The 25746-nt window shown below is 37.7% G+C and overlaps 1 protein-coding gene across 2 annotated transcripts in view; it reads left to right on the top strand.

Annotated features, from left to right (window-relative positions):
* LOC134658781 (hemicentin-2) overlaps positions 1 to 25746 on the top strand; it is a 559330-nt gene that overhangs the window by 281848 nt on the left and 251736 nt on the right. For both annotated transcript variants that reach the window (XM_063514419.1, XM_063514420.1), the window contains exon 3: positions 2442 to 2613. In XM_063514419.1, coding sequence (XP_063370489.1) covers positions 2442 to 2613 — 172 coding nt within the window. The remainder of the gene's footprint in view (positions 1 to 2441; positions 2614 to 25746) is intronic.

Genomic DNA, 25746 nt, shown 5'->3' with positions numbered 1-25746 from the left:
ATTTGTGCATTTAAGGTGAAATTTTGACTCGAATATCTGCTAGATAAACTTTGCGTTAATATCTAAGCATCAATCGCCTACCTAGGCAGTATCACAGATTTATTGATAAAGACTAACAAAAAGTTGTACCCCCTAGTTTGACAGGTGAAATAGATGGTATACTGTACTGCGACATAATGTTTAATAGTCCCAGAATTATTGTCAAACGTCAACTTATGTTGACTACCAGAATTACCGCATAATATGAGCCCGTGTTATAACTTTATCTAGTTATTTCTAACATCTAAATCATTAGCCCTGCTTTAGTTTAAATGAGCACTCTTAAATGCAATGCAAGAGTAGGTTTTTTACTGCAGTAATTTAGTTTTTATATTATCCAGTTCATATTACTCGTGACACAGAATCGTATCACTTATTGCAGTAGAAAGCTCCGTAATAAAATACTTTAACGAACATTCCCAAGAAAACTTTTTAATACGATTGCTCAGTAAGAATTCCATTACACCATTTCAAATTCATTTCAAAATGTATCTTAAAATTTAAAACAAAAGGTTCATATTTGTGAAGCAAGTTTACAATTTGGTGCCGTGACCAGGATTAAAATTAAAAACTTTTACTAAAATGCAACTAAAAAGTTTATTTCGTTTTTTCACACGACTTCTATGAAATTGTAGGTGTAGTGTTGTACGTGAACAGTTTTATAAAATTGCTGTTCCGTTTTTATTTTTTAATTCTACTGTGTATTTTACAACGATTAATACAGGTGGAAATTTTAACCGCCAGCCATACTCTGGCAACAACTTTATTATGAAGCCGATGCCGAAATTGCGAAAAAACTATTTAGCTCTCCCATATGTGACGTTCCACGAGAAAAGGTACTTTATGGCACTTGGCGCTTACGTCGCATAGCACCGCAATTGTATTGGAGCGGCGTTAATAATAGCGTAGGCGCCAACCGCCATAAGGTACCTTTACCCACGGGTGACGTGACGTCACATATAAATCAGCGGCATCAAATTAGCCGGAATGTATGAAGCGGAACGAATGAATATTTTGTAGTAAAACAGAACTTACCTTATAGCTATTACTTGCTTTTTAGGGTTCCGTACCCAAAGGGTAAAAACGGGACCCTATTACTAAGACTCCGCTGTCCGTCCGTCCGTCCGTCTGTCACCAGGCTGTATCTCACGAACCGTGATAGCTTAGACAGTTGATATTTTCACAGATGATGTATTTCTGTTGCCGCTATAACAACAAATACTAAAAACAGAATAAAATAAAGATTTAAGTGGGGCTCCCATACAACAAACGTGATTTTTGACCGATGTTAAGCAACGTCGGGCGGGGTCAGTACTTGGATGGGTGACCGTTTTTTTTGCTTGTTTTTTGTTGATGGTGCGGAACCCTCCGTGCGCGAGTCCGACTCGCACTTGGCCGGTTTTTTAAATGGACTTCTTGCAGCTAAGGCGATAGCAACGCCCCCTAATAGTCGATGTGCCTCCAACTTATTAATTTCTATTATGATGGCACACAAATCATCAATATTTCCTATTGATTGACGACCGGTCTGGCCTAGTGGGTGGTGAATGTCCTGAGTTCGAATCCCGGTAAGGGCATTTATTTGTGTGATGAGCACATATATTTGTTCCTGAGTCATGGTTGTTTCCTATGTATTTAAGTATTTTTATATTATACAGCGTGTATTTTTAATCTAAACCTCAAATTTTAACCAGACGTAGGTGTTAGTGCTTAGAACCGATATTGCAAGAAAAAAACGCGTTAACTTTTTTTTGTGGCATTAACGTTGACTTGTCAACCGATTGTTGATTATTTACTATCTTCTTTACAGTGCTTAGTAATTTAAAAAATTGCTAATTTAATAGTAGAATCATAGCAATTTCACAAGAATTAAAAAAAAATTGTAGTATGAGATGAAACATTATGTGATTTGTTCGTTGCAAGACAACGTTGTAATAAAATGGTAAGTATTGTCATGATTGTTTTCTATTGTTTTCTAATAAGAATTATTTGCCTTTAATTTGGCTAGTTAATATTATTAACATAAAAAATGTTTAAACGCAATAAGGATTCGGTTTTGGCTGCCAAGCAGTCTCATGTAGGAAATACGTAACGATAATAACTAAACAATACTAGACCCTTTTCTTCCATGTGTCAAATAAGTGTAAGCAATACATTGCTGCTCGATAAATTTTCAAAAATTCATTACGCTTTAGTGGTTAAGACTAACTTAAAATTACCTTGCAATATCGGCTCATAGTACCGAAACCTACGTTTGGTTACGGTTTGAGGTAATATTAAAAATACACGCTGTATATATCGTTGTCTGAGTACCCACAAGCTTTCTTGAGCTTACCGTGGGCCTTAGTAAATTTGTGTAAAAATGTCCTATAATATTTATTTATTTATTTTATTGTCCACAGAGACTACAGCAGCGCTAGTAGGCGAGACTGCGCGTATAAAATGCCGGATTGACAGCGCCTCCTGCGGAGAGATGCATAGCGTGAAATGGTACAAGGATGATGTCAGGATATACGTGTTCTCGGCGTCTAAGGGCGCTGCCATCAACAGACCAGAGGGCGATATGATGACCAGGTAAGGAACGAATGTACATAATACCTTCCTTGTTGGATTATTTTATTATTTTAGCGACTACTTAGATACCATGATGTTCTCAAATAAACATAAACAAACAAAACGTTTTAAAAAGTGTTTGCCTCTAAGTACGCTTCTCACTGCACCCTTGAGATTTTTCTGTTTGGTCCTATGGTTGAATGGCGGAGGATGCCATGAGGCATTATGTCCGCCTTTTGTACGTTTTTTAACGTGCAATATCATTGACGCAGCGACATCTATAGCAGATATGTAATAAAACTTAATATAAATAAAAAAAACGAATTATCTGTGCAGTCATGTCTGTAAAAAACGTTCCGCTCTTTCAAATTAGGTTTAAAATGCCTATGTCACCCGCGTTATAAAAGTGAATAGATTGATACCTACGTTTATTTAAATTGACTTACAACGGTGGTACACGGGACACATGTATAGCCTCATTAGTACACATCTAATACTAATAATTAAAAACACAGTCACAGAAAAAAATACAAATGTCAAACAAAATATAATATAAATAATATAATATAATGCAATGAAAGACACATCTAACACTAATAATTAAAAACACAGTCACAAATGTCAAACAAACCAATCGAATTTTGAAATATAATGCAATGAAAGATAGTCCCAAATTCATAACTGCAAAAATATATGGCTCTGGGACTAAGGAGGATAGAGTGTTAAAATTCTACGCCTTTTTATTAGGTACTATAGAATATGTATATGTATGTGTGTTGAATATGTACAAAGAAAAAGTTCGACCAACAAAATGCATTATGTTTTGTCTAAACCCGATATTCTATGTGAAATTATAACAACGTTATTGCAAAATGCCATCGCTCGAATCTGGAGCACCCTAACGGAGGTAGGTAGGTAGTTGATACCTGCATGTTATTGAATATCGCAGCCATTAACACTACGAGTGCTTGCTTTATCTATACATAACTGGTTTTCAACAAACCCATTTCTTGCTAAGCATCCTCGCTCATCTCTGTTGGAAAATGGAAACGCAGCCTTAATTAGTTTGAAAACAATTATGCACTAGGTACATCTGTAATTATAAACTATAAAGTTACAAATAATTTATGAACTAAATCGCAATGAAACTGTAATCTGCTGTTAATGATGATCATAAATCCTGATGTATCGCTGTGAGATGATCGCGTAAATATCGCACTGATCGAAATACAATATCCAACATTGATGCGGTACAAGTCATAGGCTTGGGCGGATAATAACACATATATTAGAAAGGTAGTTTAGCGCTAAAAATGCCGTAAGCGGACAAAGTTTTTTTTTGTATAGGTATCCGTTTTTGAACAATCAAGAGAGCCTTTACCAGTTGGTGTGGTGAAAATATTCTTAAACATGCTATATCAAAACATTTTATATCGTCTTATAATTATTATAGAAAGGGCTTACAGCCATATTCGAACTTTAAGATATGTCAAATATTAGACATAGAAACTATATGGAAAGGATATGTCAGTGACAAACAAGTGTCAAAAGTGACGTTTTTGTTTGACGTATCTTAAAGTTCGAATATGGCTGTTTGTGAGAATTACAAATACATAAGTTCTCGCTTTACACTGTTGCACCCGCCAGGTATGACTGACAGAAATTCTGACATACCTAAGATAAATAAATGCATGCTGTAAGTATGACTACTGCTAGCTGTTGATCGCTCCCGCTTCTGCTTTCTCCTATCTGTTGTTCCAATAGCCTACGTGCTTGCAACACTGGCACGTAGCAACATTATCAGTGAGTTTAGTTAATCAACTTATTGTAGTTGTTATGTAGTGCTAGATGTTGATCGCTTACTGCTCCCGCTTCCGCCTCCGCTCTCTCCTGTCCCTTGTTCCAATCGCCTACGTGCTCGCAACAGTAGCACGTAGCAACATTATCAGTGAGTTTAGTTAATCAACTTATTGTAGTTGGGTCACCGAGGAGCGAGCGACGGTGGGTAATCTTGTTAGTGAAGAAGTGCAAATTAGGTTGTATTGTTTACTTCTTGGAACAATTCATTTATAAGATGTACCTATAGGAACTTCTGTTCGAATTAAAAATAAATGTCATTATATATCATCATCAAGAGGTTCACTTGATTCTAAAGCCAATATCTTCAAAAGTAATATAAACTAGCTGTCTATTTTTTCATATGAAAAATGGTTTATTGGAATCGATTCCGCCAATAAAAAAAAGCAATAGAAGATGTCAAGTCTGATGTTAGGGGGCCTGCCGCGAAAACCGAAATTCACAAATTGCGGGTATCTTTCTCGTTTACTCCAATGAAGGCGTAATAATAGTGACAGAGAAAGATGCCCGCAATTTGCGAACTTCTATTTTCGCGGTTATAGCCCTGAAACTAAGACCTATTTTAATGATATATAGGTGGCAAACGAGCAGATGGCTAACCTATCTATAGGATAACCTTACGAAAATCCTGAAAAGTTAACGGTTTCAGTTTTATGACTAATGATTATATGACAAACAATACATTATGACTTAAAACTTTATGGGAAACAAAGGGACCCATTATCTAACAACCAATCAAAACCCCCCAATCCCCAAATGCCCGTATCGCACACAATTCAAATGTAATTTAAAGCGACCGTCCCTGCGCAAAGCCGATCAAAGCTCACTGGTAACCGGTACGACTGACAATATTGAATGATTATTTTGTACGTATTTCATTAGTTTAATGTATTACTGAAAACCACCCAACTATATCATTAATAGTCCAGGAGCTCCCAACATTAAAATATTAAATGAAATTGAGTAATCATTTATTTCAGATCTTTAGAATCCATAGATAGATCCAAAATCCATACATATTTCTATTTATTGATGAGTTAGTTTATATAATTTTAAATTTTACTGTTAATAGTGTCATTTTATTGCCCTTTTTAAGTTATATATAATTATAAAAAATTTAAAAAACAAACGAAAGGTCATAGCTATATTTATTTATACATTCAATTGCGTAAGAATATTTTCTATAGATTTAGATTTATTTATTTCATAATATGAAATTACATTATAAATTATTTTAAGCTAATCTATACAAATTTATATTATGTACGTCAATTATTTATTATATACAAATGTCAATACAGATAAAAATCATCATCAAATATCAATAGCAAAATAAATTCATCACAAAGTCAAATAAATATAATGTTAATATTCAGAAAGGTAAATGGGGAAGGAAGCTGTTACGTGACTTCGTCACCTTTCCTTTTAACAGTAGTTATCATCATGTAAAAGGTAAAAGGTGTCAGTGATGTCTACCCCAAACTTTTTCATACACTTTTCGTCGGGTAGTTGCACAAATCTCTGTTTTGACATTTTGCTGGGACATCAGTTAGCCGCGACCACGACCAGTGAAACCTGTGTCGAAACGTTGGTAAATAAAGGTATTTGAATAAATTTCGCGTTAGACCCGTCTATAAATGTGAGTTAATATGTAAAAGTTAACTTCAAATCATAAATTCGCAAGTTTCTTAACGTATTCTTGTAAGGATAACCCTTTAATAATGGTTTTCACGGCACGATACTGAAACTCTTTGTTAAAGCTACCTTAACCTGCCACAATTAAGACTAAGGAATAAAATAACCTTCTTAACCGTCGTTTAGGCGAGTTTTAAACGGCAGTTAAAGCTAATTAGCCCGTTAAGGAAACCGTTTGCAGGATATAGTTATTGTGGAAGTTTAGGATTCATTTTGGGTTTAAACAGGCTATGGAAGTTACATATGACGTCACCTCTTTACTTCTTGTTTTGGGTTTGTGCAAAATGTAATAAGACCATAAATGTTTAATGTGTGTGTGTGTTTAAAACCTAAAGCCTAAAGAGTCTCGAAAACGTATACACTGACATCAAAATTATATCTGAATGATGCCGTTTAGTTATCGTCCGTCCGTAGTATTTAGATATCTGTATGTACATGATTTAGATCATTCTGATATTAGTGTACGAGTACGTTCGAATTGTCCTGTTAACGAGAGACGCGTTTACTTTACCCACTGAAACTAGAATTGCAGGGCAATGTAACAGGGCTAACTTGCGTTTACATCGCCTCTAAATTACCGCTACTGTAACACGTCCAGAGCAATTACTCCCACAATTACCTCTATACAGCTCTGATCCTCATTCAGCTGTTTTCAACGCTATCTAACAAAGGTGAGTCATCGATTACAAACTGTTGGATATTCCGTGGAGTATTCAATGAAAAACCATGGAAATTCACGAAATATATTGTGCATCCGCACAGCCAAACGATTAGAAGAGAGTGACGTACCTATATGTATCATCTCTGTCTTACGCTACGTCTTACGTAGGCGAACAACGCGCGAACTCGGCGCGGCCGCCGCGCCGCTTCGCGTCTATATCGCTCACGTACGAGTAGAACATACCTATACGTATCAACGGTTTGTTTCATCCTCGCCGCGCCGCGCCGCGCCGCGCCGCGTTCGCGCGTTGTTCGCCTACGTAAGCCGTAGCGTTAGAAGTCTTATTCTATATAACCAGAGTTTATGTTGGTACATATTCGAACTCTATGTAGGTACATTAGAAACACACCAACGTCACTGTAATAATTAAGTTAGTTCCAACACAAACATGTCCATCTCTTCTTCAGTCGTTCCCTCCATGTCCTTCTGTTGTATGCGCATGGTCTCGTGCAGTTTTAATTGCATATGTGCAGTAATTTGAGCACACCATCTGGCAGGGGTTTGAGGGTTTTGTGCCTTCAACTTTACCCATCATTATAACTCTCTCTTGGCTTTCCGGGGAGCAACGTGACCATCCATACATTCACGACAACTTTTCCATCTTCACCACTTAGAGCGCCTGGAATTGTCCAAAAATTTCGGGGTGCTCAACAGATCGAGACAGTATTTCACTCTGGCCCACCGTCTACAGCTTTGTAATCCGCAGAAAAAACGCGTACCTATTCCCATCTCAAAGGCCGGCAACCATGAGCGACAGTAATTTCTTACCACCAGGCGATTCATCTGTCCTTTAGCCTCCTATGTCATTAAAATAAAGTACTTATAAGTACATTAGTGTAGCAGATGTAATTACTCATTCCAAGCCCAACATTAGTCATTTGGCACAGCCCTAACGCATTCGTATCCTCAAGGGACCAACAGAGCTGATCGCTTTAAAAACAAAACACTGCGCTAACACGAGAGACTCATCTATACCCATACGTACCCGCTTACCTAACTCTTTACAGCATTTGAGTCTAAACTGAACTATATTGTCTGTGCCTTTAGTTTGAGTTTTGAATGACAGCGTTCGAGGTTGAACCATTTAGGGTTGTGCATAGCATTTGTTAGTTCGGTGATCGAAAACAATGGGCGCTAGGCACAATAAACAGGGAATGGACGGTATTAGAGCCTATGAGTGCTTTAATTTGTTAATTAACTGAAATTGTCGCTATTTGGGGCTACGTTTGAAATGTATTGACGGCGTAGTCCGTTTGTATTGGTAGTACAACCATACAAGATAGAACTAGGATTCCAAATGCACAGTAAACCTACCTAGTTCTATGATTAAATGTTTGTGTGTACTCCTTGCCAAGGATTTGTCGTAAGACGGCAGGAATGAGGCAATAGTTGATTATACAACAAGAGCATAAAATAACCCATTTTTACGAGACAATTTATAAGTCAGAGCGTAAGCGAGGACCAATTTAGGTCCACGATAAAATGGGCATTTATGCTCGAGTTGCTGTTGCTATACTCTGCTTTCTACATTGTCAGTGTCAAAAGTGACGTTTCATCAACCAGAAATCAATTTTCAACTAAATTTTGATACTGACAGATCGTTATCATAACAAATTCAGATCGAATTCATAACCTGTTATTTCAATCAGAATTAATTCAGAATACGCTCCTATGAAAAAAAAATTGAAGATTTGACACAACTCACACGACATGGATTAAATTCATCACTTAAAAGACAGCTACAGCCATATTCGAACTTTAAGATACGTCATCATATGTCAAACAAGTGTCAAAAGTGATGTTTTTGTTTGAAGAAACGTCACTTTTGACACTTGTTTGACACTGACACATCCGATCCATATCGTTTATATATCTAATATTTGACGTAAGTATCTTAAAGTTCGAATATGGCTGCTAGACGTAAAATCACCGAACTTCACACAATAAGAAAACTCGAAATAATTTAAGTAAACAAAAAACTATTTCACTAGAAACCTCCAAATACACGCTGCCAAGCAAAGTGAACCTTAATACTATATAGTCGCTTACGTCACAAGTCGTCGAAATGTATACAGTATTATTTTTAATAATGACGTAAGAGTCAACTGCTTTAGAGTCGATTTTCCATTGGCAAGGCGCAAATAGGCTCCCATTCCAAGAGAAACAAAGATCCTTTCAAGTTCCCCGAATGTGTCCGAAGTTTATCCTTGATATTCGTACAACACGCAATATAGTTTGAATGGCCGACTACCATACAAATTTTAGACTTGACTTTAATTTTTTTTTTACAAGCTTTCATTTAACTTGCCCTGTTAGTTAGTGTGGGTCAAAATGATTGCCACGACATTAAATGGTCAATAATCTGACCACGGCATTAACATTGTTCCTTCTCTAGTGTGTATCAAATATTTTGCTCATTGTAATTCTAAAATGCCTTACGACACTACAGTATTGCAACTTTAATTTCTACTCTTTTTTGCCAGGCTATACTGAGTTTTTGATAAAATAAACGTGATGCCTTATTAAAAAATTCTAATGGAAATTAAATCCCCTGAGAGTACCAGCGCAATTTTATACATTATTCTTTTAAAGCTCTTTTATCAAGCACTTAGGAAAATTACCTGAGACAGTCGATTTCATATTATAAACCATGACCCACATTTGTAGAACAGCCGGCGTTCATAAATCAGGTTGAATCCTGCAAATCCAGGGCCTGTGATCTACCTGACTTGGATTTGTGGCGACATTAGCGAAAACGACGGTTATTACATACGAATTAGGGTTCAAATTGCATTGCAGCTGAAGTATCTTTGATCTCGTTTGCGGTCGGCTTTAGAAGTCATTAGGTGTAGTGAAATGATTTAGTTTAATTGCTTGCTTGGGGGTAAGTAATCATGTATTACTAATATTTTGGATTGGATATACTGTTTTATATTTGTTTGCGTTATCTGTTCTAGAAGGTTATTCTAGCAGTCGCTACTTTAGTGAAGATTTCAGGCGCATATATATTAATTATTATATTATTTAAGCTAAAAGTTAGAGGTTGAAAATTAAATTGCACATCTTGGGTATTACCTATACTTCTTTGGCCGGTGTCTATGACATGGGTACTAGGTAGTTCAAAAATAGGAAATTTTAGTTGAAGATCCTCGAAAATTGGTTTGAAACATGTCTCGTTTTTTAGACTTAATTATTAATATTATGTGCGTGAGTAACCCGTTGAAAATAATTTTAATTTTAGTTCAGTTTTATTTAATGAAAAAATTTAGATAATAAAATCAAGCTGTGTATTATGTTACTTTAAAAAAAAACTAATTCTGTTTAGAGATGAGCTTGTGAGGAAAGTGTAAAATAATAATATAATTATGTTCATATAGAAGCATCACATTAAAAACCTGTAACAAAGTTTGTCAACAGACACAGTATTAAAAACTACAAGTTTTAATAAAAAAAAACCCGCACTGCATACTTAGCATATTATACGATACGAAATAACCAAGTTACTCGACTCAAATTCAATACGCCTGCTCTAAGCCCAAAGAGCAGTAAAACTTAATTTTTTAGTCCAGATGTAGGTTACTCGTTCAGGAAACTAGGGCATGCATAGATAAGCAAACATACGGCTTATTTGTCCGAGTGAATTGCATAATTTAAGTTTGGGTATCTTACGGCCCGATTCGAACTTTAAGATACGTCAAATATTACGGCTAGATACGATATGGATTAGATGTGTCAGTGTCAAAAGTGACGTTTTTATTTAAAGAAACTTCTTTTGACACTGGCATATCTAATCCGTATCGTATCTAGTCGTAATATTTGACGTATCTTTAAGTTCGAATCGGGCTATTAGTTTAGAGAACGGGATTCACCGAAAGGTCTTATGGTCCAATTCGAACAATGCTTATAAGATGTCACAGTGATACGACCTGTCAGTATCAAAAGTTGATTGTTTGGTTTAAGAAATGTCACTTTTGACACAGATCGGTATCGTATCGCTGTGATTCGCTATCGTTAGCTAGGGTACTCCGACAATGATATATTATATAAAATACAAATACTGAAATACATAGAAAACAACCATGACTCAGGAACACATATCTATAGTTATAATAATATGGCACAGTTTGCACCAAATATCCGGAAGTATCACCGTACCAATAAACCCGGTTTCAATCGGCAGTTAGTGGAACGTTAATTCCATCAGGACCCCCCTGACCGACATTACTCGCCGAAAACTGTGTTTCCAGTTGAATCAGCTGTTTTAAACCCGGACAGAACAAACCTCTCGTTTTTAAACCGGGATCGTTACCGTTACGACTTAAAATATATCACATAGCATTCACAATATTTCTATGTTAGAATAATATTTAGGAAAGGATAGTATTTAGGTAAGGATAATGATTCTGGAGCTTAACTCAGACAAGACTAAATTGATGACAAATTCTAAGAGACAAGAAATAGCAGTCAATGGATACATTCTAGACTACGTAGAAGAGTATGTATACCTAGGCCAAATAATATCTTTCAAGGACCAAATGGATAAAGAAATCGAAAAAAGAATAGCGTCCGGCTGGAGCAAATACTGGTCACTCAAAGAAATCATGAAAAGCAACCTAGGTATAAGGATAAAATGCAAAACCTTCAACACATGTGTCCTTCCATGTCTAACCTATGGCTGCGAAACTTGGTCTCTTACTAAAAAACAACGAGATAAACTTGCGAAGTGCCAGAGAGCGATGGAGAGGAGCATGCTCGGTATAAAATTACAGGATAAAAACCGCAACTCTGATATAAGAACCAGAACAAAAGTAGCAGACATTCTCACCCACATAGACAAGCAAAAATGGAGATGGGCAGGCCACACTATAAGATGCAAGACAGAGAAGTGGAGCCAAAGAATTCTCATGTGGCGCCCCACAGATGGGTCAAGATCGAAAGGCACTCAATTAACACGATGGGAAGACGAAATTATACTCACAGTGGGACCACTCTGGACAAGGGTGGCAAGAGAGAGGAAATACTGGAAGGAGTTGGAGGAGGCCTTTGCCGACAGGCACACTGAACTAAGAGACTTCATATAAATATTCAAAACTAAAATTACTACCAAAATCAACAAATATGTTCAGAATAAAGGGCTATATAATATAATAAAAAGGATAATGATTGCTATTAAGTATGAAGTATTAGCTAAATTAAATGCAAAAATATGCATAAACAACCGAGATACAGAAATTTAATACCGGTTAATTTCTGTGAAAAAAATACCGTTATTCGGTATGTTTTAAAAGCATTATGGTATTATTATTATAGTGCTAATTTTATAGTTAAAACCCTGAGAATACCCAAATATAGACCAAAAGCTCCCAGATACTTGAACAACAAAAATGCGTTGGTCCATAGTTTATAGCAATGGACTCAACACAAAATGTTAAATTATACTGACAAATATTCTTATTTTGTTGCAGGTAATCTTCGAATGTCATTCAACCTGTAAGGAAATTCGTCTATCTTACAAAAAACGCGCGATTAGTACTTGACTAGTATAGTATCAGGATTTACAACGTAGTATCAGGATTTTTTATAAACTCTACCTATGTAAATTAGTTTAGTATCAGGATTTTTTTAAATCCCTATCTATGTAAAGATAAATAAAGATCCTAGAGATTGCTATACATGTATATGACTATGTATTAACAGATTAAGTGTCTTGGCATAGGTACCTAGTGTTAACTTATACTTGTGTTTAAAAAAAGAATTTGACTAAACAGTCTGCCATCTCTACCAATGTACCGGTCCCATCCTCCGGGATATGAGTTCATAAATAATGCGCCGGCCATGCTGCACTGTAATTGGCCTTTTGGATACTACTACTAGGCCAATCGGAACGAACATTTTAATGTCAAAATGATGTTACTGCATCGGCTTGTTGCTGCAGTATTGCGGCACGATATTACTGCTGGCTGCAGCAAATGTCATTTTTTTTGCGGCAGCATTGCACTTGGCAGCAATTTCACGCCCTCTCACTGCAATACAGCTGCAGTAATGCTGGCGTAGTCTGAATCCGAATCAGTGCGAGCGAGATGCCTAATGACACGAATCGCAGTGTATTTCGCGCGCACAATACGCGAAAGCGTTCATCAAGGTTGTATCATATTTAAAAACCACCTTTTCCTACAAAATGCAGTTCCCATTTTTCTCTTTGGATATTAACATTACCTATTGAAAATATTTTGACACAACTGTATGGAGAGTAAAAGCGGTCATCCACTATCCACATAGAACAAAAACTGTACAACATTAACAAAATGTGAAACTAGAGCAACGCTCAAGTTTTTTGAAATAATTTCAGCACGCGCGATTGAACTAGTCTGGTTTAAACTGGATTCATCCGGTTCACTAGCGGCGCTTGCTTACTTACTGTCCGGGATAAATGTGATTTGTTTAGCTCGGGACTTTTCCGGTAAAATAGTTTAATCCTTTAGTATTTTTGTTTGTAATCTTTAAAACTCAGCAATCGTTAATGAAGGCCACCTTCATTCACAACTCTTGTTCGTTACGTATTACATGAATATGCCTTTCTTACCGCGGTATTCGGAAAACAAGATCCGTTCTAGAGAATAGAACGATACGTTATGTACTAGATACCTGCTAGTTTAGATTTCAACTAGATATCTTTTGCAGCTCAATTCGGGCAACCAATGTCACTTTTACGTTTAATTATCGTATTAAGATCGTTTCAAAATCGTTTTGAGATCTAAAAATACATAACGAGACGTTTTAGACATTGTGGAAATCGTTCAAGAGTATCTCCAGTATCGCGGAAATGTAAAATTTGACAGGCTAGATCTTAAAAATATCGTTGTCGTGTCTTGGTGATGGCTAATAGATATCTAATAGATGTCTAGTTCAAAATCCGAATCGGGCCCATAGTACTTTTACGTGAAAGTTCGTCGGTTTGATTCGTTATTTCGCATTTCCGTCAGCGCGTCGCACTCATTATCGACGGACGTCTGAATAATTAGGTAAGGCCAATGTGGCTAATTCCGTCATAGGGACTATTCCGCAGTGGCGGCGCGTCAAACATATCCATAGGCAAGCCGGGGCTAATTTGGCTTACATATTTCCTTTACAATTCTGCTCAAACGTCCAAAAACAGGCAAGCCGATGGGAATCGGCTTTTATGGACGCGCCGCCACTGCTATTCCGTCCATGCATTAGCGTTTTTCTCGAACGACGAACAAAATAGATAATTTCATCGATAAAGCAGTGATTGCTTTTAGTTGCAGCAATCAAAAGCAGATAGAATTTGAAGATAGAATCTTACGTTTGGAAAACAAAGAAATATACGCTAGTGGACGGAATAGACCCTATGACGGAATTAGCCACATTGACCTTATTACGTGTTTTAAATCCGTATAGTGACCGTTTAAGAGGGAATAATATAGCTTTGCGATAACACTTTGATTTTGACGTCGATCGATTCAGCATAATAATATATTCTACATTTAGTTTTCTTAATATTTTTTTGTTTATTTTTTTTTGCAAATATTGAAAAAAGGAAACCTATAAACCAAGTTTTTTATTGTGTCAAACATAATAAAAAATTATGGAGACTGGAAATTATTTAGGTGTGGAAAAACATTTTCTCTTTTTGTATGGGCGAAAATTACATCTGAAAATTTCTCTTAACTGTCTAATTTTCTTGAGCCCAACAGTGGGATATACCTATGCATAAAGGCTGAATGATGAATATGATGATCATATGACATCACATAATAAAAAATATATATATTTAAATGTATGTCTGTTACATAATATTCCCAGTGCAATAGTGCATTCATATCACGAAAGATCCAATATCGCATATTTCTTTGCTGGCAGTTTCATATCATATTGTTGCACGAGAACAAATGGATTGGAGATGACATATTAAACTTTATTTATTTATTTTTTATATGAAAAAGAATCATTTATTTACAAACAAGATATATACAGCACTAAAAGAAATTAAAAACTAGCTTAATCAATCAATCAATCATTTATTGCACCATAAATATAAAATAGGTCCTTGAGGCATTGTACCAAGGATGCTGGCGACATTTCCTCGCTGTATCGCAATGCTGATACCTTGTGCGAGGTAGCCGCCAACTCTTCGGTCACCAGTTACGTCAACCAGACGCTTCGCGATTTCTGCGAACAACTTATGCGCGCTGGGACCCCATGGAACTAGAGTTTGCACTCCAAATGGTACAAAATGGTACTCTCTACCGAGGCTCTTATATGAATCGTGAGAATTGTGCTTGAGTGTATTAATGTAGTGTTTGTTCCGAATCAGTATATACTAGACACATTTTTGTTGAAACAGGTTCCCCTGAATTTTGGCGCGTTTCTAGTTCTTTGATAGCAGTAATGTATATCGCAATCAAATACAGCAGTTATGTATGTACTTAAATATTTCTACGCCGATGTATGCCGGCAGAATATGCTGACCTATCACCATCTACTAACCAACATTGTATGTACCATATTCTTGGAAATAAAGTATTGATTGATTGATTGAAAAAAAACCGTTGCCAAATCGTCAAATGTATGTTTCCCCAAAGTCAGAAGGTCACCCCCCAAGGCTTCCATGCCTCTGTCACATCACGTTTCTTGTCAGACCCCGGGCTCAAAACAACTCCTTTGACCCGCATTCTTGTACTGAGATTATTAAATGTTGAATTGCAACTGTTTCAGTCCCAGACGTTTATGAAATTTGACGTTCTATGTACAGTCACAGAGTAAATAATAGTACTATAGGTACAGAAGATTCACTCTCTAACAAAACGCGTCTATTACGACAGATGTGACCGCTAGGTTGTGCAAGCGCGAGCAGGCGTCCGTTCCGTAGCGGTGCGCGGCAACTACTATGGTCTATGGTCAGACACCAAAATTGGTGTGGGCCGCATGTACTTGTAGCGACGCGACAAAATCGCAGAGTAAGCAACGCCTGGTACAGTCGGGAACTTTATAGGTGTACCATTTAAGAGGACGTGAGGCCAGAAAATTAAAATTAAACAAGAAAAATCGTCAGGTGACAAGAAAAACTCACAAATTACTAAAAAATATTTAAACAAAAATCAACGTTATTTAGTACTATGGCTACGAACTTGTGGTGGCAATTAGTGAGTTTTGCTCTTGCACGCATATCGTGTTTTGTTTTTTACTATTTTATCTAACTCTACTATTCCGACTATATTGACTTTCGTAAAGCCAGCATGGATTAGGCTAACCCGTGTACGGCACGGGCGTTCGGACGCGGCTTTAGGCCAGTATTAGGCAGTGGGGGGGTTAAGTTTCAGCAACACGGGGATAGTACATACAGTTGAAAGGTTACATTTGGGTTTCAGGTTTGTTAAAGCTGACATTTTGGAAGCAATTTTTCACCACACCAGCTTATTGTAAGTTTTTCAAAATGTGATGAGAACATTTTACTTTATCAACAGAGTGTTGTTTTATTATGTTGGCTGGTGGGATTGACTTTTAATTCAGTGATGATTACAAATAATAAAAATAAATACAGATATATATTATCAATGTCTAGTATAGGTACCGTTTTCTAAATTTTTTCATACAAAGAATATAGAGAAGAAGTTTTGTAAACTGTCATTCAATAGAACTTGCTAACTATGTAAACAAACCGCCATACTAAAATTGACACTGAATGTCAATTTACTAGTAACTTTTGTTTACATAGTTAGCAAGTTCTATTGAATGACATTTTATTTCAAACATATCTACCTACATACTGTTCTAATACATAATTCTAAAAATAGTATTGAAGCAAAACCTATATTCGAAAAATATTTATGAAATATATCGGTAAAATCTTTGCTATCAAGACTTTCCACGACACAATAAGCTAGGTCTCAACACAGGCGTCTATTCTTAAGTGGTCTCAAATAAATAGCTTTTCAAGACTGCCCGTAATTTAAGCTGAGTCTTAAATAAAAATGATTTATTAAATCTACTGAATAGGCTAATCATTCTGTCAAATGGCGTTTAGAAATTATTTAGTTTCATTTAGCCAAATGAGGGAACGGTCTTATTTCGCGTAGCTTTTAAAAACAATTTAGTTAATTAACGAAATACAAACTTTCAAGAAAAGAGCGTACTCCGATATTAAACGCTTGCAACGTTTCTGGTGTTGCAGGTGTCCATGGGTGGCGATAATTGCTTACCCTCGAGCGATTTGTCTGCTCTTTTGCCTTCTATATCATGAGACTACAGTTGTTTTAGGTAAATTGAATATTGAATGTCTAAAAGACTGGCACAAGAAAGAAATAGTATGCGATTTCTCCACCGACAAGAGCAAAGCTCTTAAGTTACGATGATGATGATGATGATGATGAATGTCTGTTAGGGAAACGAGCTGTTTTATCAAAATCGTGATGTCTTTAAGATGGGAAGTACGCTCTTGTCTAGAAGGCTTGAAGGTCGTATGCGTCCGTAAATACCGCAGGCGACAGTTACTAGCAATGCTTACTAATAAAGTCATCAATATCAAGATAAGTATCGTTTTGGGAAATACCTAATAATCCAAATAGGGTTACACATCGTAGGATAACGTATTAAAAGTCATTGGCTATGCAGGGAGCGTTGCCCAAACAGTTTCGTTAGGGCGGACAGTCCTGTTTATTGTCACCCTAGGGGCACACCTAAATAAATGCGTGGGTGGGACAAGTGAGGATCGAGAGAGTTTCGAATGTCCCATAGTTTTAGTGGATTGTGGTCATAGCCCTTACTGCCTCTTTGTTTTGTGTGTTGCTTTCGTTGGTTGTGTGATTGGTAGAAGTTTTATATGACATAGGAGGCAAATGAGCAGATGAATCATCTGATGGTAAGCAATTAACGTTGCCCATGATCACCTGAACCAGAGCGGTTGTAAGTGCATTGCCGGCATTAAAGATGAGGGTGCGCGTGTTTCTTGAAGGTTTGAATATCGTTTCGGTCACGGAATAGCGCAGGCGACAGTTCATTCCACAGTTTAGCAGTGTCAGGCAGGTAAATTCTGGAGAAATTCACTGTTAAACATACTTTCGCATTTATTTTATAATATTAAGTATGGATTCAGAAACCGTTCGTTTCCCCTTTAAACCACACAACGAACCTAAATAAATAGCCGGCCGTGAGGCGCGTCCTGAAATACGACTTATAAATATTGTCGATAGCGGATATGTTTGCCGTATATTTATGTATTTGGTGTTTATATATTTATATATTTGGTGTTTGTATATTCGTAGCCGCTGGCACGGTTTTATTTCGCTTTGTTGCGATTGAAAAACAAAGGCCTTTGTAAATGTGGAGAGGTATGGATGGGTATTTCGGAGGATTTTGTTTCAAAAATAAATTCAACAATATTTGGGATGTAGGTACTTAATGATAGCCTAGTAAGTATTAAGGCGTGCATTATGTGAAGGGTCCACGGAAAGAACATGTCTAGTCACACTAGTCACATTTTGAGTAATCGCGGTTTTAAAATGTGGAACAATCTCAAAACGTAGGATGGTAATTCCGTGACCAAGTATTATTTAACTAAAAATAAAGTTGTGTTACATTTATTATACAGTGGTACCTAGCAAAAGATATAACTAATAGTTTATTAAGAGCTCTTCATTTTGAGATAAAAATCTCATTTTCCGAAATATGTGACTAGACATGTTCTTTCCGTGAACCCTTCATGTGTAAATTTTCGAATCGCATCTTCGCTTTTTTCTGATTATTAAAAAAAATGTTCAACCAAACCAAACACCCCGCGGTATATCTGGACCGATACGACCATCACACCGTAAGAAGAGAGAATAAGAATAAGAATAAGAAACCATTTATTGAAACACAAAAAGCATACAGGTTACAAAACATAAAGGGATTAAAATAAAAATAATTAATTAAAAATTAAAAACCACGACTGCAGTTTAAAAGCGAACTGAAAAGCTAAAAATAAATTTAGTTGTGTTAGTTACTCAACTTAATGAATGTAAATTAGAATATAAGTGTTCAGTCAGGGTCATAAACAGCAAATGCAAAAGTTTAGGCTCATTTAGGATCGTGACTGTACCTGTATATTTTATTTCAATTGCAGTCGGGGACCTTGATGTATTAAAATTTTCCCATTTAAAAGGTCCCCGACTGCAATCAAGAATTGCATGTACTAATTCTGATACAGATAACGCTGATTTATTCGGATCTAAAGTAACACTCGTGGAGATTAGGTACGTGATTACCTCCTCATCAGTTAATCAACGGATTTGAGCGAAAAATGTGGCATCTGATAGATATTACTGCGATTTAGGTTAATAGTACCAGCATAAAATATGTGGGCTTATAGCGAGCTGTAAAAGTTCCTTCGAACCTTTGTGGAGCTCCGTCTTCGGCCTTTATCATTAAGATACTTGTAATATTTTTCTGTGTTTGAAGAACTAGTAAGCATGGAAGCGAGCTTGCGTGGAAACGATCCTCTCTCGGTCGCTTCGAGCCATCGGCCCCTAATTGGAGCTTTCGCCTTCGCCTTCGCTATTAAGAAACTAGGGGAAGTTCCAAAAAGCACGCACCTGCTTTACGCTCCGAGTCTTCGGCTCTACGCGGAACTCGGTCTTCGTAATTAAGATGCTTGGGGAAGTTGGAAGCACGCACCAAGCCTGGCTCCGGGCCTTCAGCCCGACTCGGAGCTCGGCCTTCGGCCTTTGCAATTAAGAAACTTGGGGTAGTTCCAAAGAGCACGCACCTGGCTCACGCTCCGGGCCTTACGGCCCTATTACGCGGAGCTCGTCCTTCGAAATTAAGATGCTTGGGGAAATTGGAAGCGCGCACCGAGCCTGGCTAAGGGCCTTCGGCCCTACGCGGAGCTCGGCCTTCGGTCTTCGCAATTAACCCCTCGTTTCCCAGGACCTCTCAAATCCATACAATTCCGACTCATATTGGAGCCACTGGGAACTGAGAGGTTAAGAAACTTGGGGAAGATACAAAAAGCTCGCACCTGACTTACGCTCCGGGCCTTACGGCCCTACGCGGAGCTCGACCTTCGGAATTAAGATGCTTGGGGAAGTTATAAGCGCGCACCGAGCCTGGCTCCGGGCCTTCGGCCCTACTCGGAGCTCGGCCTTCGGCCTTCGCAATTAAGAAACTTGGGGAAGATACAAAAAGCACGCACCTGGCTTACGCTCTGGGCCTTACGGCCCTACGCGGAGCTCGGCCTTCGGCCTTCGCAATTAAGAAACTTGGGGAAGATACAAAAAGCACGCACCTGGCTTACGCTCCGGGCCTTACGTTACGGCCCTACACGGAGCTCGGCCTTCGGTGTTAAGATGCTTGGGGAAGTTAGAAGCGCGCACCGAGCCTGGCTCCGGGCCTTCGGCCCTACGCGGAGATCGGCCTTCGGCCTTCGCAATTAAGAAACTTAGGGGAACTTACAAAAAGCACGCACCTGGCTTACGCTCCGGGCCTTACGGCCCTACGCGGAGCTCGACCTTCGGAATTGAGATGCTTGGGGAAGTTGGAAGCACGCACTGAGCCTGGCTAAGGGCCTTCGGCCCTTCGCGGAGCTCGGCCTTCGGCCTTCGCAATTAAGAAACTTGGGGAAGATACAAAAAGCACGCACCTGCCTTACGCTCCAGTCCTTCGGCCCTGCGAGTAGCTCGGCTTTCGGCCTTTGCAATTAGAATACTTGGGGATATTGTATAAAGCGCGCACCGGGTCTGTCTTACGCCCCGGGCCTTCGTGTAGCGTATGCAGCTCGGCCTTTGGCCTTTGAAGAAATATAGGTTATTAATGACACTTTCACACTTTTTTCTGTCAAAGTCGGTGCAGAGTTAGCTTAGACGGACTCTACAATCGTATCGATTAATAAATATAAGTTATATGTACACATTTCGATTCCATTAGCGCAATTTGGAACATAGGTATTTGGCTGCTTTTAAAACATGTGTTAAAAACTTTAAGTTAGTATAATGTAATATGTACTAAGTATATTATGTTTTTTTTATGATCGGCGGTGAAAACCTTCCTTTTATTATCCGATTCAATAATAATAAATGGTTTAATGGGATTTGCTTTTCTTAACATATTTTGAAAGTTCTTACTTTCTCAAAATTAGACTTAAACCAACATGTTGCATATATATTATTACTCGTCTTTCAAAGCTCTACATTTTGATACCCTACTCGATAGGTTTGCAAGATATTTTTTTCTTAAGGTTGCGTAATATGGCGTATTAAGTCCGCCATATTGATTTTGTAATGACGTCACATAGCCTATGTCACCCGGAATGACGTAAGGATTCTAATAATATATCATACATCTAAATCGGTTAAGGCATTCTGAAGTTATCGTGGAATAAAGAAACTCACATAAATACATAAATATATACATACAAACATGAACGCTGAAAACAATACACTCTTTTTGTTTGGGCAGTCGTGTAAAAAAGGCGACATTAAGAGTTTTTTTTATTAATCTAAATTTTTAAACGGCTGATTTCCTAAACGTCAATTCAGCAGCTATTTTCCTATAAATAGAGTAAATAAACTTCAAGTGGCTCCACCTGTTATTGAAATCTCCAACTCCCCACACAGTCAGTTCACAGACGTAGCTCACAATCACAGACGGTTTAAAGAAACTTCGTCCTGCATATCCTTACTCGGACTCAATAAAAGGCTTTGACCGTTTTTCGCTAGTGATGCGAAATTTCCCCTTAGGAAGTTATCGGTTATATTACGGAGTATTAGTATTACCCAATGTTCTTATGACGCGGTGGTGGCCGAGTGGATATGTCGTCCGACTTTCAATCCGGAGGTCGAGGGTTCAAATCCTGGCTCGTACCAATGACTTTTTCGGAACTTATGTACGAAATATCATTTGATATTTACCACTAGCTTTTCGGTGAAGGAAAACATCGTGAGTAAACCTGCATACATCTGCGAAGAAATTCAAAGGTGTATGTGAAGTCCCCAATCCGCGTTGGGCTAGCGTGGGGACTACAGCCCAAGCCCTCTCGCGCATGAGAGGAGGCCTGTGTCCAGCAGTGGGACGTATAGGCTCAAATATTATATATCTTATGACGACTGTTTTGGCTCATCCACACAATGGCCCACGATTGACGATTAAAACGCCCGATTATTGGCGATTACTTATGTAGACACGAGTACGATCATTCCTTCGATGTAGGTACCGACAATAGACGGATTATTTATTGTAAAAATGTTTGGCAATAAATGAGCAGAAAAAAATCATGGGTTTATTTGCAATTTTTGAATACTCTCTTAATTGCTAGTAGTAGTAGTTGAAGGTTGTCTGGAAGAGATCGCTCTTTAGCGACGAGACTGCCTGTTGTCTGCCTCTACATTTAATCAATTGTTCTTTTCTTTTGTATCTTTTTACTGAGGTGTGCCAATAAAGAGTATTATACCTATCTATCTATTTATCTATCTAGTATAGGTAATCATAATGTTACATGTTTAGGGAATATTTCAGGAAGAGCGATTATATTCCCATGTCACAACCCTAGTCAACACAAATAAAATGTCCGAAACTTTACCATTGCACTATTGATCAAAAGTCCTTTAAGCGCAGAATCGTATGCAACTTCACCCGTAATGCATACAGAATGGACCAGGGAAATCGATACCCTCAAGCGAAACTAGCCCTTCTGTATATCTATTAAACTTGTAAGTTATGTATGAGTTTCTTTGGCGAAGTTTTTCAATTTAGCACATTATAACTTTTTATTAACTTTCTATAGAGGTGGATGTTTCAGAAGTTTCGAAAGACACTGATATTTATGATTAAGGTTGCTTTCATCTTATTAGTTTTTATGAAAAAAATGCTTGATAATAAAATGTAATGTAATGTTTAACTACGAGTATGCTAACGGCTATGAACGTAGCTTAGCAGTGAACATACAGGTATATTTGAACTTTAAGATACGTCAAATATTAGATATCTATTAGACATCACCAAGATATGTCTGTGTCAAACAAGTGTCAAAAGTGACGTTCCTTCAAACTGTTACGGGTTCAGCGGGGGCCCTATAGTGGTATAAAATAAAATAAGGAATTACTGTATTTAAGGGTATATTTCTTTCACTTTACAATTTGCTACGCCAGCTTAGCGGTAGGATTAGGTTATGTAATAACTAATAATGGTAGTAAACTAGCTCAGTCTTAATTTAAATTTAGAGCACAGGGGGTGAGTCTGTGTTTCAAGATGCTGGAAGACCTTGGTAACTGTAGGTAAAAATATTAAATTATTGGGCGCCTTAATAAAATATATTATAGGGAACACTCTGACCTCGGGTTAAAAAAAAAGCACGAGAGTTGGGCCCTGCAGCCGCGTGGTGGTGAGCTCAACCACCCCGGTGCCACAGCAGCCGCCTCCGAACGTCCATGCCAGTTAAGTGGTCAAGGGCAGCACCAGCTCAGCGCGGCCTGGAGCACAACCTCGCTCATGCCGACGCCCTTGACTAACTAGGGAACTGAAGGGGTAAACGAAACCTCCTCTTGAAAGCCCTGGAAATAATTTAAAAACAATAAGTATGAGGCTTTGCCGATCCTCGACGAGGGTTAAAATTCGCAAGAACGGTTGAGCAACTTACCCAATGCAGAAAAGAAGCCGGCTTTGTAAATCCGTGCCTTCATGTCTATGCATGGGGCCTTCAGAGGTTATGGTAAGTAGAACATAATATTCTCCCTGAAAATAAGTAATAAAACAATAAGCACTGAACACGTCTCGAACAATTTGATACGTAGATCAAGAAAAATACTTACGATTAAGCGGTTTAAGCCGCGATTTAAAAAACAATGTGGCACACTGGCCTTTGAAGAAAACGGAATCCTCTCGCTACAACATCTCATCCGAAATGCCGATGACAGCTGACAGATCGAATCACAGATACTCCCACCGCTGCGTCTCGTTGCGCGTACGACGCAGATACAGCGACCGAAACTCGTTTCAATAAAAAAAATAATTTCCAAAAAAGGAAAGAAGAAAGTTATAAAATATTTAATTGTGTTTTAATATTTGTAAATTAATAAAAGTAAACTTTTTATTGAAGAAAAATCAGACAGCGAGCTACTCACGCCCTCTGTCGATATTTTCAGCAACTAATTAGCTTTCGGACCGACGTTAATACGATCAATGCAAGTATTACCATCGCCCAACGCTAGATGTCCTATGAGGTCTAAAAAAATATTGTTACAGTACATCCCTTCCCGAATAAAATTTTGACGTAGGCAAAATTTTGAGCTGGTCTCCAGCTCCAAACATCTATCTGCAGAAAATAAAAAATAATAAAAAAAATAAAAAAACAACCACCCAAATCGAACCCACGCACTAAACCACAAACTTAATCTATAAGACTAGACGTTCGCAAGTAAATCTCTAAGCTACATTACTACGAAACGTCGCATCGCTTATATTTCTTGGTGACATAACGAACGGCCCAAGCCGCGGGTTATGCGTCCAAGAGATACAGCGGAAGACGGCATATAGCCAAGTGAAATTAAACTACTTAACTAAGATCGGTGACTGCTACTTTACATTATTTAAGTAACGCGCGCTTATCAGGCCGTGCCTTAAGTCGATACAGGTCTGGACGCTAATACCTATAAGACAACAAAACAACACAACGATACGTTAACCAGCTGTGTCTGAACGACAGGCAGACGGTAACGTTCGAAACAACACGAGACACAAGGAAGTCGACTGTACAGACTCCATTTCCGGCAATGCAAGTCTGTCAGTCTGATACACAAAAATCCGATGTTTGCGGATAACGCTTTAAGGCGTGTACCACAGAACACCCCCCTAACATCAACATTAACGTTCACGCATATGATTTAAGTCATACCGCAAAGCGTTAACACGGAATACGACACTGCTATTAAGAGTTTGACGGTTTAAAATCCGCCAAAAAACCCGACCAGCCAGTGCCGATTGGAATGCTGGTTTAAAGCGCCAGCACCCCGGTAAAACACGCGAAGAGACTTTAAATCGTCCTCTCCGCCCACCAACAACAACAAACCACGTGCCTGAGTTACGTTTGCTCAGACACGATCGAAAGAAAGTAATACGCGTGTTCGAAAGGTAATTTTCCCCTCCGGACACTACGTACATAAACTCCTGCCCGCAACACACAAAAAAAACTCCTACCGAACATCAACAACAAAAACTAACGCGCAATCACCGATAGTAAACTAATAAGGTAAATATTTACTCCATCTAAAGTAACAACGATAAGGAAAAAACTCGATTTAAGTCGAGATAATAGATAAGGAAAAGTAGGTAATAAACATATCTCCCGTACGAAACAACTCTAATATCACTACAATAAGACTCAAGTTAAAGATAACTCTCAAAGAAATGAACCCGGTTATTGTTAAATGCGCACGCTGGATTAAGTTAAACTATTAAAGAACTAAGAGGTCACCCAGTTATTTAAAACTTAAAGGAATGTTGAATTTTTTTTTTTAAAGAATCACCCTGTATGCTCTTCACATGATTAACTTACTGTGTTAAGGTTCCATAAGTATTTTACATGAATATATTGTGCTACCATTTACAAAACCGCAATTCACTATCATTAAGTTAGTAATACTATATACAGCACCAATAATGTGCCTGACTGTACTTAATTATTCTCCTACGCATCTATAATAAGTAATATTATTTAATATTAAATTAAGCACCCTCCGGAACAAACAGTAATAATTTTAGTACAACATTATAAAAAAAATAACCTGCTGACTGTACATCGTTCACATCAAAAAGACAAATTTATCTTCAACTACTAAGTATATAAAGACTGGACAAGCTTGCGGTACTATTTAAAAGAAAATGGTAGGTATCAT

Source organism: Cydia amplana, chromosome 23 (genome assembly GCF_948474715.1).
Source record: "Cydia amplana chromosome 23, ilCydAmpl1.1, whole genome shotgun sequence".
NCBI classification, from domain to species: domain Eukaryota; kingdom Metazoa; phylum Arthropoda; class Insecta; order Lepidoptera; family Tortricidae; genus Cydia; species Cydia amplana.
The sequence above is the reverse complement of the archived record's forward strand: the minus strand, read 5'-3'. Positions and strand labels throughout refer to the sequence as shown.